Genomic DNA, 16,766 nt, shown 5'->3' with positions numbered 1-16,766 from the left:
GGCAGCAGGGAGTCCTCAAGAGCACCGTGGTGACAGCTGGTGCCGGGCTTTTTCTCACTAGTTAGTTATCCTCAGGACCAAGGAGTCTGGGGAGAGGGGCTTGCTCTTGGGGGCCACTGGCTTAATTCCCTCTCCTACTGCCCAGAGCATCTTCTACCTGCTAATGGTTCTATATGACATGAGGCCCAGTGGCAGGTGTGATAAGCCCTCAGGCGGAGATGTTCCCTGGAAGTTTGAGGTCGAGAATTCAAGAATAACTAGGATGGGCTCCTTGACTCTGATAACTCCAGCCTGCTGATCTGCCAGAGACGGACATGTTAACAGCTAACTTGAATCTAACTTGAATACGGTCTGAAAGAGATGTAAAGAGGGGGCCAGGGAAGCACAGAGGAGTGAATGACTTAACCTATGTCGAAGCGGAAGTGACATTTGAGAGCTAAGTCTCAAAGAGTGAATGAAGAGAAGCTCAGCAGATGGAGAAGGAGAAGTCCTTTCAGACTTCTCTGCCTTGTGTTTCTTCTTTCGGGGAGATACCCTCCCCGACTTCACAGTAATCCTGCTCAGTCCATGAGACTCAGATGAAGCCAACTGTGCTTTCCTTACCTCGTGGCGGTACACAATCCGCTGAGGGACTGGGGGTAGGTAGAGTGGCCAGGCCAATCTGAGAACTCTCTAGGAGTATTATGTATGCTATGGGAAAGCCACTCCCTCTTTCTGTGTAGTTTCTGGGGTAAAGATGACCACTGAGGGCTGTGAGCAGCTGACACACTACCAAATGGAAAGGGTCTGGCTGAGATCAAAGCTGGGCCAAGGCAAACAGAAAGGTAAGATGGAAGGACACAGTGTCCTAGGTCCCCTGAACTTCTGGGTTATGTCAACCACTAAATTCTCTTTTTCATTTAAGCAAAAAGGCTCTCATAAATAGGCAGAGAAACAGCCATTTGCAAAGGATGAAATCATGAGAAGCTGGGGTGTCCCTGAGGGTGGTGGAAGGACGTGTGGAGCAGAGCTGAAGATGTATGAGTGAGCAGAGGCTGGGAAGCTGGGCTGGAGCAGGTTTGGAAGGGACTTGTGTTCCCTGAGGAGGAGTCATTAAGATTGTAAGAGTGACAGTGATGCCAGCAGATGTGTGTTTGGAATGTAACTCTGGTGTCAGCGTGGAGAAGCGCCTGAACCAACAGAGACTGGACCCTGGAGTCCAGGGAGTGAGCCTTTAGAACAGGCTAGTGGAGAGATGACAAGGCCTCTGGGGCTCAGAGAGCCTGGCAAGCAAGAGGAGGAGTTGAGAAATACCTAGAGATGAGGAGACAAAGCTCAGTGACCGGACGTAACAGAGGCAGTGGAGGGGTCAGGACGGCAGGCTCTGAATTCAGGCACACCGGATCTGCATCCTGTCTGTTCTACCTAATAGCTGTGAGATGGGATCTTATTTAAACTCTTTAAGCCTCAGCTTCTGCACCTGTAAAGTGGGAATGATGATAGCATACACTTGATGGAGCTATCAGAGGATTGAATGAACTAAGGTACGTGAAAGCGCTTAGCACAGTGCTTGGCAAAAGGTTACACAGTAAATGAGAGCTGTTGAGTGGAAGGTGATTTAAGGTTGACCCTTAAACCTCTAGCTTGAGAATCTGGAAAACTGCAGAGGACCGTGATCAGGACAGGAAATGCTGGAGGAGGAGAGGCCTTATGGGTAGGGAGAATACAGATTTGTTTTGGACATGTTGAGGCTGATGTGCCTGTATAACCCGGGGGTGGGAGTGTCCAGCAGGCAGGGGGACCTCGGAACTTGAGGTTTGGTGGACACTACCAATGGACAGCCACTGAAGCAATGGCAGACGGGAGATGGCTGAGGACAGACACGACACTGTATGAGCTACAAGGCAGAAGGAGTAGCCAAGGAGGAGTCAGGGAGCTGTTAGGAGGCAGAGGATGTGAAGAGGGAACTATTTAATTGTGGATAAGCTGTTAGAGAACAGAATCCATCTCTGGGGGCTGTGGGAATTCTTGTTTCTTCAGGGGGAAAATGAGATTTGAAACCCAAGACCACTTGACTTGCTAAGGGATCTCTGGCTCCACCTACAGGGCTGTCCTGGAGGGGCCCAATGTGGCCCTCAGGTGGCTTGCTGCCCTTACCTCCAGGTATTGATTAGCCAGGCGTAGCATGCGATCAGTGATGTTAAATATATCCCTCCAGTCGAAGCTGTCCATGTCATCAGCCTGGCCCTCTCGTGGACCCCTATAGAGGAAGTTCAGTACGGCTTCGGCAGTAATACCTTCTTCACCAAGCTGCCTATTCCAAGAGGCTTTTACTGTTGGGTTCTCCAGGGTGTCCTTGGGAAGAAGCAACACAGTTACAGCATTTAGAATTCCACAGGATCTTTGGTCTTGTTTTTAGGCCATTTCTAATTTTTAACAAATAGGATAGACTTTAAGGCTCCCTAAAAATCTAGTGGGTTTTCTTCCATCATAAGGCATATCTATCTATATCCCATTTCCCCCCAATACATAGGTCTCTATAACAGAGGGGAGACGTTTATGTGGGGATGGGGGAGAGGGGCAGGGAAATGGTATATAGGAAGCTTTCTTTTTCTTAAGGATTTTCTTTGGTTCCCTTTTAATTATCCCTGCTATGCAGGACTCTTATCTCCTGGTTTTGTGAAACTGAAAATGAGACCAGAGAGACACACTCAACCACCTTTTGCAGTTACAGAGCTGGCCCCTTGGGGAGACGCCCCTCTGAATCTGAGGCCCTCAAGTGAATTCATAACAGCAAGAAACCTCAGGAGGTCACTGGTCTTATGGCGGTGTTCACATTTCCCCAGAGTTTCAGAAACCTATATCCCACCCAAAGTTGGTGATTCCACATGATGACAGCTTCCAAAACTGGTGCTTATTATATTTTGCGCTAACTCCAGGGGTGATTAACCCTCTATTGGGCAAAGGAAACAAATGGAACTTTCCTGGCCTTTCTCCTCCCCCCGCCTCCCGACCTCTAATGCCATCCGTACTCTGATCATGGTCATCTGCGTGCTCTTGTCAAAGAAGTACCAGATCTGGGGCCCTACTTCTTCCCAGGCTTTGACCAACTTCCTGAAACGCTCCAGCTCTTCAAACGTCGAGTTGGCCTAAAACCAGACAGAGACAGCAGAAGGATGGAGAGAGAAAAAGTGAGAGAGAATCTTGGTTGTACCTTTCCTGTCACGAACCCTCAATACTTAGGAAAGGCTTTTCAAGGAAGTGTCTTTATTTTCTCAGTTGATTGATATTTCCCAGAACAATCAGCTATTTCCCAGCCTCCCAGATTGACAGAATCTTATTTCTTAGTATCTCAGAGGTACTCATAATATTGATGATGCTATTGTCTCAGAACCTCATTAAAGCTGGATTTGGACTCCCTGTGAGCAAGTGCTCTTCCTCCCTTCCTCCCTATCTTTGTCTGTTCTGGGTAGCCAGGCTTCAGAGAACTGTGAACTCTTCCCTTAGGGATAGAATTCAGGAAGTGAGGAAGAAAATCTCATTGTAGGCTGCATAGAGAGGGCAGGGCCAGGCAGGGGCATTGGTGCAAAGCCTTCCAATGATGTCTGTGGATGGGGGAGGAACCAAGAGTCCACTTAGCAAAAAGCAAACATGAGGCTCACCACCAGGAGGGCACAGTAAAAAATACAGACACACACGCACGCACACACACACACACACACTCATTCACACATACACGCACATGCATGCACACACACTCTCATTCTACTGGGTAGCCAGAGGAGAAGGCAGAAGGGACAAGACCAGCTGGGACCTTACGTTCTTCAGTATCCTGCGTATTGCGGGGGAATCCGGAGTAAAGAGGATTTTTCCCATCAGCAAAGGCTTTGCTGCCCTCCAGGCTATTTTGGTTACAGGGTTTGACTCCAGGCTCTGGATCAATGCATTACAAAAGGTTGCTGTCAGGAGAGAAGGGACAGATTTTATAGAAACTCCCCGTTGCTCAGAGCTAAACATAGTCATTAGTGTGTTCAAATCACATGTCTCATTCAACTGTATGCTGGAGGATTTGACAAATAACCTAAATTAATAGGCTGTACCCCACAAATAACAAGCTCATCATTAGTAAGTAAAAATGCCACACTGCATCTCAATAAAGGCCTCATCAGAGAAACAAAGGATGGGGCTTGCCCTGTGGTTTTTTTTCTGCTTTAGAGGAAGGTTGAGAAGCCTGCTTATGATTATTGCAAGGAACAGAGGCCATTCTTAGATGAAAGGGACCGAGAGGCCAAACAAGGCCTCCCCTTGCAATCTCAGCTTTAGTCTCAATAATTTCCTTTCAATTAGCTGCTTAACTTCTCTGTTGTGTGTGGCTGTCTTAGGCCCAGCTGCTTTTGGTGTGTGCCTTGCTGCTGCTTTTCAATTTTTAACTAGAGGGTTGCCCAGCTGCATTTCGTCCACACCCCACCCTCCTTTACCCCACAGGAGCCAAAAAAAATAGTGAAAGGTGGGAAAGATAACTTGCCAGCAACTTGCCATTTGGAACGTAATTCAGTACTACACACATGGATTTTCACTACATTGTGTTTGTAAAAACATCCCACAGCTATGTTTACTCTCCAGAGCCCTTCTGACCCCAGCTCTGCTTGCAACTCTGGGTTGCCTCCTCATTTATCTTTCTCTTCCTCTAGAACGTAACCCTAGTTCAATCAGATCAGTGGGAAATGTCCCCTCCGTTCCCGTTCCAAGTGGGTCTCAGTTATTTCCATGGCTCACTTCCAGAATTCTTTATGAGCACTGCCCGCTTCCTACTTGGGGAAATGGACTCTCTGGAAGGAGAAACCTCTTTGCCCAAGGCCCCTCAACAAGACCAAGGGAAAATCAACCCCAGGATTAATTTCACCTGGAAGTGTTAACCCATCAGCTTAACCAACATCAGAAGCCAATTTATATTCAGGACTTGGAAAACTTACTTGTTCTTTTGTCATAAGAATAGATAGGATCTTTCCTCGTGGAGTCAATCCCCAGGAAGGCTTTATAGTTATTGTCTTCGTACCAGTTGAAGGAGAACACCCGAGAGCCTCCTCCCTCTGGGTAGCCACACAAGAGGTCAGACAGGGTGCCCATCAGCTGTGTGAAGGTCTCTGGACCGCCAGTCTGCACGAGTGGCCTGGTCACCCACAGCAAGTCTTGAACACTTGGTCGGTGGATGAACTGAGAGGCAAGGCAAAGGCTTCAGGTTACGCTAAGGTAGTCAGAGTCACAATCCACTGGGAAGTCAAAGCTCCAAAGTTTGGGGAGACCTTGGCATAGGCATTTGATTTCCATGTTTAAAAGAAAACATATATAAGTTTAGCAATCCTTAATCCAGCTGTGAAATAAATTCTACTGCCGTCCACTCAGGGCCTAGGAGGAAACTAGGATGAGCCTTAAAGAAAATAAAAGAGTTAACCTCCAAACTATTTCAATATTATTTCTCTTTTCCAGTCCATTTAGTTTGAATTCCTTGGGAATGTGTCCTTGGGGAAACACAGAGAATATTTCTCTATCAGTCAGTTCTTAGGTTCTGTTATCCCACCAAGATGGAGCTACTGGAAAACTGGGAAATAAAATAGAGGAGTAGCTCTGTCCTAGAAAGGCAAAGTCAGGGCAAATTTCTTTGGCCAAATAGTTTAGAATTTAGCTTTCTATATTTGGAAAATTATCTTCTTATTAGCTTAGCTTTACCAAATGTGAACTCTTCCATTTCCCTGAAATGTGTGGCTTGTGGTTTCTTTTAGTGTTTGTGTGTGTGTGTGTGTGTGTGTGTGTGTGTGTGTGTGTGTATTTATGTATGTTTTAAGATCTAAGCAAATATAGAACAGATGAAGTCTCCATTCTTGGGAAAACTCTCTTTAAATTCTTCACCAAACTAAGAAGAGGCTGGTGGTCATCTCTCCATATTGGTACCGCTGGCACTCAGTGGCCTCGTTTTTTGAAGGTAGATCTAAAATGCTGAGAACTAAGTTGAGGGCTGCCAGAGTTGCCAGGGTCTCAGTTCCCATAATAAATACCATTTGACTTTAAAGGAAAATACAAAATAAAAATCATGCTGCTTTTATTCCCAAAACACACTTGGTTACTTATTCTCAAAGGCACTTGGGGATTTAAAAAACCATTAGGATTCAAACAGGTGAGACTGAAAACAGTTCTCCCACTGCAATAAGTGATGTTTACCTGTCATCTCCTCTCTGTCCACATGCCAACACTTGCTCTCTGAAACTGCTGAGCGCCATGTAGAATCCACATATTGAGTCATGCCTATAATCACAGTCTAGGCTTCAATAATAAAGATGGAATCTCAAATTGCTTCAACAACAGTAAGTCTTACGACAGTCTTGCAAGGGGTTATTACCATTATTATGTTGCTCATTTAATCAAAGCGCTCCGAGATGAAGGGGCTGTTCCAGAGTCAAATAGTCTAGTATCAGTTAACGTAAACTGGGCCATCTGCTTCAACCCAGTTCACGAATGCTAGACTTGCTATCTAGACAGGCAAGAAACCTTCTGCAACTCCCACATGGAATTAAGAGCTTTAATATGTTTTGGAGATTTAAAAAAAAATTCTCTATCAACTTCAACCCTATTATACTGATATGAATTTTTAAAATGCTTATGAAGAAAAGAATGTTAAACAGAGACTCCCCCTGCAGCAGGTGGCCATCAGTATATTGGGCCCTTCTCTAACTTTCCCTGCACGGCACTCTGCCCAGGCTGAGCTTAGTTTTATGAGGACAGATTCTAACCATGCAGTTTTCCAGGTTGGCAAAGCCCAAGTCAGCTGAGAATACTGGAGGGGAAAAAAAGTTTGGGGAAAATTATATTTCCTCTTTTCCCTCTCTTTCATAATACTCATTACACTTGAAGATAATTGTTCATTTCACATCTCTCTTCCCTGTTGGACTATACATTTCACAAGGCAGTGACCATATCTGTCTCTTCATCATTATGACCCCAGCACCTCTCATCTGTTGAGTGGAGAATCATTTTATATATGGGCAATGGCTTGGCATTTGATTAATATGTGCACATCTTTTACAAAACAACACAAAAAAGTCACTATCTTTGTAATGAAATGAGTATGTAATATGTATGTAAGACACTTAGTGCCTGTAAGCACTGTGTAAGTGTATGCGATTACTATTAATGGTATAGATTTATGTGGATTTTAAGAGCATAACAGAATATTGGATCACATCAGAAAGAGTGGAAAGACTTAGATTCAGCTGTCAGTCCACTGATAATCTGCTACACCAGACAGAGTGTTATTTCTTTCTAGGTGTGAAATTAGACGAACAGTTCCTTTCTTGCTGCCTCCGACCCAGGAGCACAGATAATTAAGGATATGAACAGGTATTTTGAAATTGCTAGATGGAAAGATCAAATATATTTCTCCTTGAACAGGTCTGAGGTGCAATTAAATTATTTGACATAATAAGTGTGATAAAATGGTGGAAAGATATAATGAAATTATATTACTATCATCAAGCCACTTACTTCTTGAATTCTCGGCGACATATCAGATAATATTCTTCCCCAGGATCTCAGATTGATACCTTGAGAACTGCTGTCCAGGAGTCTGGGAAGCTGTAATTGATAGGAACAAATATTTTAAAAAATATAGTATATATATATACATAGTTCTACATATATACATGGGTGCTATCTGATCTCCTGTATGCTTGAAAAACATTTCCTCCCTTCTTTTTGATCACGGAACCTCTTCTGAAAAATTGCTTTCAGAAACAAACTTCTTTTGTCTAATCGAGAAAATCAAAGGTTCTTATTCTCAGCCCTGCTGAGCTAGGCAATCACAAATAGTTTCATGGTGACATTAAATACACCAAAGTGATTCTGATTGCTGGTTTAGCAACACCAGACAAGGCTCCTGGAGGCAGGAAGACAGAGCACAGCTGCTGGGGTGTAAAGGAAGGCCACGTGCAGAGGGTGCCCACCTGTTCACCTCGGGCTTCCTTGTCATTGTTGTCCCTTTATGTCCTTTCCAGACAGGTTGTGTCTCTTCCTCTGTTCAGCACCACTCTTACGGAAGATTCGGCCAACTCCAGAACCTTTCTTTTTAAAGCTGCGGCTGGCAGCCTTAAAGAGAGAGAAGTTCCCTTGCAGATTCTCTAAGTGACGCCAGTGTTCTGGTGACCCCAGGCCCACGCGGCAACACAGAGCTGTTTGTGCGTTTTCCACCGCGGTGGGGAACGTGGAAGTTCACAAGCTTGCTGGCTCCAAGTCCCAGAGCCTGAGGTGAACACCTTGTTTTCCGGAAATCAAGTTCAAGTCCTGAATGAATAACTTCATTCTTTACAGTTTCAAAAATGATTGAATCACCGAGTCTGTTTTTTAGGACTGAATTCTAACTTTTAAGATGGTGATTTTCAAACTCAAGTGTGCATCTTGAGTAGGCCTTGAGCGGATCTTCATTTTAACAAGCTCAACATATAATTCTGATTCATGCATTTATGGACCACAAGCCACAAGCCTTGCCTTTTTATTTGCCAGTGTGGCTCTCCTAAATGATGGGTGTACTGATCTAGCTGTGGCAGAGCAGAGAAGCAGGTGGAGTCAGGCTTTGAGCCGCCCAGCCTCCTATTTCTAGCTGTGGTCCTGCTCCCCTCTCTCCCGGCTGTAGGTGCAGGAGCCCTCGTATTCTCTCTGACTCTGAACTGAAGAATAAGTGTACGTACACTCTTGGAGCATCAACATTTCAGGCTTACTTTCTAACTGTAATAATGAAAGGCTTTGTTACATATGAGAGCTACAAAGCAGACAGGTGGAGAATTTTCTAGAGGAAGGAGCAGCAAAGCCACCATTGAAACTCTACCCCTGAGAAGAGTCTTCTCTCCTTAACCTTAACACTGGGCCTAGGCTTTGGTCTTGCCATAGTCTACTTTTCAAACTCCTCGAAAATAGCTTCAGTGTATGTTGGGCAAAGTACTTTAATTGCCGAGAAGAACAGGTAGGAAGGGAGAAAGCCAGCAGGTAAAAATGTGTGCCAATGGCAAGATATCACTCAGTCCTGTTGACTCTCCCTCCTAGCTATCTCCAATAAGATCTGTCACAGATGAAAGGGGATCTAAGATACACATCAATTAAAATGCCACTGTGGACCTTATTTTGATTTTGATCTGAACAAACCAGCTGTAACGATCAGAGGGAAAGTGAACATAACTGGGTATTAGGTAATATTGAGGAATTAATGTTAATTTTGTTGGGTGTGATCATAGCACTGTGGTTTTGTTAAAACAAGTAAGTTTTTATGTTAGAGATACATAGGGAAGTATGTGAGGATGAAATGTTGTCTGTGGTTTGCTTTAAAAGACTTCAGGGAAAAAAAGGAACAGAAGAAACAGGAGTAGCCAAATGTTGATAATAGTTGAACCTGGGTGATGGGTACATGGGGGTTCATTATATTAGTCTCTCTACTTTTATAATTATTTCTATTTCAAAATTTTAAAAAAGTTTATTTTTGCATGCATAAATGGATAAATGAACGAATGAACGAATAAGTCAATATTCGCTCCTCTCTTTTTTCCTTCCTCACTAGACTGCCTTTGCTCAGGCTCTCCTTGCTTCTGTCTCGGAACATTCTATCAGAACAGCCTTCTTCCTGTCCCCTTGCCCCTAGTCTCCTTCCTTCCAATGTACCCTCCACACTATAGCCTGAGTTACCCAACAGCCCGATCCAATCATGTCACTTCTCCTGCACAAAGATCCTCCATGGCTCCCTAGTGCCTCCAGGAGAGAAGGTCAATACCCATGCTGGACACACCTGGCCTCTCGTGAGCTGGTGCTTGGCTCCCTCTCTAGCCTTCTCTCTTGCTTCTCTTCCGGCATCCAGACTTCACTCTACATTCCCTAACGTGTTGGTCCCTTTCTCATGCCTCCTGGCTCTGCACATTGTTCCCCCTCCCCGCCTTCTCTGCCTGGTAAAGTTTTCTTCATTCTTCAAGTCTCAGTCCTGATACCACTATCTATGTGAAAGACAGCGTCCCCATGGTAGGGTTAGATGATACTTCTTTATCTATGCTTCTTTGCTTGCCCTTGCCCTGTTATGTTCTCTTAAGGTGTCCTCTTTATTTCCTTCCTTGTACTCTTCACCACTGGTAATTATTCTACTGTTTATGTGTTATCTGTCTCTCTTATTAGATTCTAAGCTCCATATAGACAAGAACTGTGTCTGTGTGCTAGGCACATAGTAGACATTCAGGCACATATTGAATATGATGAATGAATGAATACTTATATTCTAGCAAGAAGCAGATTGACTATAAATGTTTCTATGCCTGATACTCCATGAAATGGTATGCTCATTAAGGGCAGTGTATTAGATAGGGTTCCCCAGAGAAACAGATCCAATAGGATGTATATAAATAGGAAGAGATTTATTATAAGAAATTGGCTCATGCAATTATGGAAGCTGGCATATCCCAAGATCTGCAGGGTGAGTTGGCAGGCTGGAGACACACAAAGAGTTGGTGTTTCAGTTTGAGTCCAAAGGCAGAAAAAAACATCAATGTCCCATATCAAAGCCAGTAAGGCAGGAAGAATTCTCTCTTACTTGCGGGAGGGTCTTCCCTCCTCCACCCCTTATTCCCACACTTCTTGGAAGAACAGTTCACATTCAGTGATTCATTTCCTCACCAACACTTCCCAGTCTTCCACCAGCATCATCCTACTAAGATGCTCTCACTAGAATTCCCAGTTTTAAAGTCTAATGGATGCTTTTGGTTCTTGTCTGTTCAGACCTCTCTGCTCTTGACACTTTTGGTCATGTTCTTTACCTTCATGACACTCATCTCACCTGGTTTACTCTGTTCCCTCCCTGCCTTTCCCACAAGCTCTTCAGCCTCCACTTTCCCCTTATATGCTGAGATTCTCCACCTCCATACCCTCGCTCTTCTCATTCTGTACACTCTCTCTGGGTTTTTTCATTCTCTCTCTCATTTAATCTGCTACCTTTTTGTCGATGACTTCTAAATCTGCATCTCTATCCCTCAATTGTCTGTTGGACATTTGCATAACTCCAACTTGTCCTAAACTGATCACATCATCTTCTCCCACTTAGACTTCTAAATCTGCATCTCCATCCCTCAATTGTCTGTTGGACATTTGCATAACTCCAACTTGTCCTAAACTGATCACATCATCTTCTCCCAAACCAGCTTCTGTTCCTGGATGCCCTTCCTCAATTGGTGGCACTGCCTCCTGCCCACTCACCAGAGCTGGAAGCCTGAGTGTCGTATCACTGATGCTTCCCCATTCCCATCCCATTGTCAAAATCCCCAGCCTGGTGACTTAGGAGCTGGTGTTAGGTCTGAGTTTGGAGTAGGATGAGCCTTCAGATTGCAGAGAGGGGAGCAAAGAGATATCTGAAAGACCGCCTTAGGAAGAAGCTGGAATCAAGGAATGGAGTCTAGAGAAGCTGTGCAGAGAAAAACAACCAGGGTCCTAGACAATGGGAGGTACCTAGAGGGACTAGAAACCCAGAGGCACAGAAAATAAGCAACTGTCACACTCATGTGTCCAGAGAGATTGGACAGCAATCAATCAGTCACAGCTCCTATCGCCTTTAATTACTTTCTCATCTTTGTGAGTTTGTTGTCTGCTTTCCTCACTTGACTATGGGCTGGAGATTACCCATGCCTATGTTTTGCCTAAGTGGACATCTTCTTTCCATCCCCTCTCCTTCATCTCCATAGGCTCTAGGCACACTCTGGCCTTAAAACTCCATCCTGCCTCAAATTCAACACATTAAAAGCACCTGTGTCTCTATCTATAGCTATATGTACCTATATCTATATACTGATATAGATAGGTAGGTAGGTAGATAGGTAGATAGATAATTTTTTAAGGTTCTTAATTTTGCTTTTGAAATTATTTGACCTTGACTAACTCATTAAATGAATGATCTGGTACAATTTCTCAGCAATCATTGCAAATTCTTAGGAATGTTTGTAAAGGGAGAAAACCTGAACTATAAAACAGTTTTTTTAAATTTAAAATTTCATGAATATTAAATTTAACCAAAAAGTTGAATAATATTACCTTTCTTAAACATTCAATTTAATGTTTATTAATTTTAATTCTAAAGCTTTTTCTTTGTATTTCAGAGCCATAATTTTAAATTTTAAATTCTTAAACATTCTTGTAGGCCTCTGAAAACGCTTTTTCCCTTAGGTACTACGCCTATCATTTTAGGGCCTAATAGATAAGACAGCCAACCTACCCCATTCCACCCCATCCTCACCTTACCCCTACTGGCATAGTCAACTCATGTGAAACCACCTCACCTTCTCCAGAAAGCCTTCCTTCCCCCACCGTCATGCTCTTCCTGCCCTCCTTATCCATGGGGTAGATGCCCCTCCTAGCTGCTCCTATAATCTTCAGTGCATTTATTTATCACTTTTATATTGGTTTGCTATTATTTTTTAAGATATTTGTCTTTCTACTACACTGTAAACTCATTAAGCATAAGAATAGGCTTTATTTTGTTTTTATATCTTCAGGGTATGGTACACAGTAAATGCTCCATAAATATGTGTTGTATTACTTAATGAGGAAATAAATATACTCTAGTGGAAAAGAGACGGAGTCTATTGTGATTTTACATTTCATGAGAGATGTTTTTACAAGGTATGATGGTGACTCACAGGAAGGGGGTGGTCAGTTCCACCTGGGGATGGCGAAGGTGACACTTGGCTAATGTTTGAAAGAAGACAAGGTGATGATCAGGAGGATGAGGGCAGTATTTGTGGACAGAACGGGAGGACCAGGAATTCCAGGTGGAGGGAGGAATGTAAGGAGAGACGGCAAGAGAGACTGGAGAGACAGCCAGATAAGAACAAGACCAGAAATTTGGGGAAGAGGGAACAGGAGGTACAACTGCTTGAGATGCATTTGTGTGTCTGGTTAACATTTTCTTTTTCAGTCTTGTTAATAATTTAATAATATTCATTATACAAATATTTACTGAGTTCCAGCTGTGTGCCGGGTACCATAGCTGCAATGCCTTTCCTAGCTCTTTCCAGTGGAGATGGTAAATAATGAAGGTCTTATACTCACACTTTCGTTTTAGATACCACCTACATCTCAGAACAGTGCCCGTCCCCCCAGGGAACACTTCATACGTATCTGGTCACCAATTGTCTGACTGATGTTGCCATAAATTATAAAATAAATTTCCCAGGGCTCCCTCTCCCATTATCTATTCAAATTCGCATGGACTGTTCCTGCCAAAAGAACCGGAAGGGACTGTAAATTTATTTGAATGGAAATGTGAAACCATTTCTGGAAAAAAGGTCACAGACCAAAATGGCAAGTATCATCACTCACACACACACGCACACGCACACACACACACCACTGCTTCCTATGCCAAATAAGTTCTCTTAATTTCCCAAAGAACAAGTAACCCTTCCATGTCACGACTGGCCTCAGCACTGCCAACCCAAGTTCAAGGTCTGATTAGACCTTGTCAGGAAGGAAGATTGGACATACAAATAGGGCTCTTGAAAAGGTATGTCTCTATCATCTCCCATCAGCTATGGTTGATTTGAGGGGTCCCTGGGCCTTGATCCAGTACTTAAGAAATGGATACAAGGTCCTAGACAGTAGCCAAGAAGATTCTGGCTACATGAGGTCTCTGGGTTCCCAAGGGACAAGATACATGTCTGTCCTTTGGGACTGTGTAATATTTTTTCTTAAGGCAGGATAAGGCATATTAGCTACTAAAAAAGTCTTGTTTGAGCAATTCTTGCTGATGCTTTGGATCCAATGGGTTAATCAAACAGATGTCACTCTGCCAGCACACAAAAGGAATGTTTTATGAGTTGAAAGTTTTGTTTTACTTTCTCTGATTCAAAGAAGGCCATCTGGAAAACAGCATTGATTTCTAAGTTGAGGATCTATCTAACACAAGGGTAAATAGGTAGCCTTGGGTTAAAAGTGTCTTTATAGGGATAATGTGGCCTCCGGGAGCTGGTGGAAGGCTCTGGAGTAAGGGATGAGCTGCTGCCTTTGAAGCACCCAGACAGAGGTGAAGAACAGATGAAACGGTGGACAGACAGTGAGGGGCCCACTGTGTTTAATTGTGGGCCGCTACAGGAAATCCAGATTTATCCGGTAGGGAAGTTGTTGCTAGGCAACTGGAGGAATGTAGATTTGAAGCATGTTTGCTGCAACCTGACAGTTGTGAAGCATCAGATGAAAAGAGAGGAAGCCGGCTTCAGTGGTGAGGGGGCGACCAGGAGGGGACACCCTGAGTACCAGGAAATGCGTCAGGAGTGGAGAATTCAGACTAAATCACTCAGAGCAGGGGGGAAATGCCAAACTGTCTCTACCGGGAGAGGTCACAGAGACATGCTGTTTCCCAGGACTGGAGGGGGCAGAGAGTCTGAACGAGAGGGTGGGCTCTTGAACAGACAAGTTATGGGACTTTTTTTGGCTCAACAGAAACTGGGCCTTTTTCTCTCTGAGGTGACTTCAGTCTTGGTATTTGTGGTTGATGAAAGCAAAACTGGTTTTGGAATCTATGGGAAGTCAAAAGGCGACCCCATGAGATAGACCTCTTCCTAGTCTGAGGGTCGGAGGAAGGAGAATGTCCCACCTAAGTGTTTGAGGAGGACGCTTCTGGGAGTGGAGCAATGGGGGCGGGGCACAGTGGGGCCCTCCACAAAGCAGCTGCATTCTTGTTTCTGGAAGAGCAAAAATGCTTTTTGTTTCAAAGCACTTTTCCAACTCTTCTCTAATGTGAATTTCACCACTGGATCCCATGAGATACATGGAATAGGTTTTGCGATCTCAATTTTACAGATGGAGAGGCTGAGTTCCTTTTCGATGACAGCAAGAAAGGAGCCAGTGCAGAGCCAGGACCCAGTCCCTGACCACCAGGAGATCTCTGTGGGCCCCAGCTGGCTGCCCACCCTCTGGTCCTCTCACTACTGGGTCCTGTGCTCAGGGGAGAAGCTGATTACTTCATAAGGAGAGTTAAGGAAGAATCTGTGGCTATATTGAGAGCCTTTAGGAAAGGACATATATTAATAGTAAGTAGGAAAGAAATTTTAACGCAAAAGCTCTTAACTTGGGGTCTGACTTCAGAGGCTCCAAGAGCCCCACCCTCTGTGTGTCTGTGTGAACTTACGTTTCTCTAGGGAAAAGGTTTAGAGCTGTTGTCAGGTTCTCAAAGGCAGTTCTAATCCATAAAAAGATTAAGAACTACTGTTCTGGAGAGATAAGAAATGTCAGAGGCCAAAATCCTTCTTTAAACCAGTTTACCTTGGAGAAAACCGGATGCCTAACATGTTGGTGCTCAATCTACAGCTACTGAATAAAGGCCAGAACCCCAGGACCCATTATCCTAAAAGCAGTCTTTGTAGGGGCCTGTTTGTGTTCTAAGTGACTTTAGTATTGACCTCTCAGTCTTTTTTTCTTTTTAAATTCATAAAACAGCATCTGATCTGGCATGAAAATAAGCCCTAGCCTACTCATGCCTGGAGTCTAAAAGAAACCAAGGCAGGCCAATGGCAATCAAGCCCATGGGCCTAATATATATTTAATGTACATTAATGTTCCTCTCTTCTATTTCCTTTTTATTTCTTCCTTATCAAAATCAGTTCGCCAAAATTTTGAAATATAATAGACACATAATTTTGTAGATGTAGGAAGAACAAATACTAATGCTGTAAATCAACTATACTTGCTGTGGCTTAATAATTTTCAAAAAACAAAAAAATCCTATTTGCTGACTTGGTTTTGCTTTCGCTCAGCAGCCCTGCTGCACCTCCCTCCACACTGCTGGCACTGGATACCACTCCTTTCTCCTCTTCCCTCCCTAAACCCCCCCCCACAGAAATGGGAGAAAGTTGACAGTCCAAAGATTCAGAAATCAGAAGGGAGAGAGATCATGAAATTAAGTCATTAATGGGACCTCACGGTAAAATCCTGGAGACATGGGGCCTTTCCAGAGAATTTTGACGCAGCAATATCACCTGAAAACTGAAACGCATAGTTGAAATTTAACAAACTGCAACGAATGATCCAAGAGAGCAGAAACCATGGCCAGCTCACACTGGGCAGGGGCACTCCACCCACATTTATTCCCAATGATTCAGGAATTTAGGGAGCAGAGCCAAGAACAAAGCGGGACACTGAAAAGAGCATGCAGCAAGCACCCCCAAGACCGGCCTTTCTTCTGCGGAACTCAGTGTTCAGCCACCCCATAGTCACAAAGACACGGGGAAAATGAAGTCAGAAAAGTAAAAACCTTGACTGAGTAGCAGTTGAGGGAAAGGAAAGAAAGCTGAATCATGTCACACTGGAAGCAACTGCAAAGGGGAAAACCATGGGCCAAAATGCCGGGGAGGCCAAATTTCCTCTATCAACATCCACTGAGAAGGGGGAAGGGAGGGAACGCAGATTTCCCAGCAATGTGGCAGGTCTTGGCACCTCCTCAGTTCCCCGCCGAACTTCCACAAATAAACATGCAGAGCCGAGGGGACAGATTCGCTTCTCAGCAAGATTTCAAAGCTGTGCACCAGAGTCAGAGAGAAAACAGGAAGGATTGCAGAGGGAGGAGGGGGAGGAGGGGGAGGGACACGCACGCCCTGGGCCAAATCAGATGGGAAATGGCCCAACCCCTCACCCGAAACTGACACACCATTTTTTATGAGGTGTGAAACGTTTCAGGTAGTGTTGGCAGTCACCGTACCTTGGACCCAGGTCTGAGCTCTGGGGTTTCA

The 16,766-nt window shown here is 44.1% G+C and overlaps 1 protein-coding gene across 1 annotated transcript in view; it reads right to left on the bottom strand.

Moving 5' to 3' along the window:
- ABCA4 (ATP binding cassette subfamily A member 4) overlaps positions 1–16,766 on the bottom strand; it is a 126,747-nt gene that overhangs the window by 84,645 nt on the left and 25,336 nt on the right. Inside the window, exons 7-11 of the mRNA XM_082409722.1 lie at positions 7,516–7,605; positions 4,953–5,193; positions 3,799–3,938; positions 3,012–3,128; positions 2,137–2,334 (exon numbers count right to left, since the gene is read on the bottom strand). Of these exons, the coding sequence (XP_082265848.1) occupies positions 2,137–2,334; positions 3,012–3,128; positions 3,799–3,938; positions 4,953–5,193; positions 7,516–7,605 (786 nt within the window). The remainder of the gene's footprint in view (positions 1–2,136; positions 2,335–3,011; positions 3,129–3,798; positions 3,939–4,952; positions 5,194–7,515; positions 7,606–16,766) is intronic.

The sequence above is a fragment of the Balaenoptera physalus genome (assembly GCF_965194825.1).
Source record: "Balaenoptera physalus genome assembly, chromosome: 1".
Lineage (NCBI taxonomy): Eukaryota > Metazoa > Chordata > Mammalia > Artiodactyla > Balaenopteridae > Balaenoptera > Balaenoptera physalus.
This window is presented reverse-complemented; position numbering and strand designations above follow the sequence as displayed.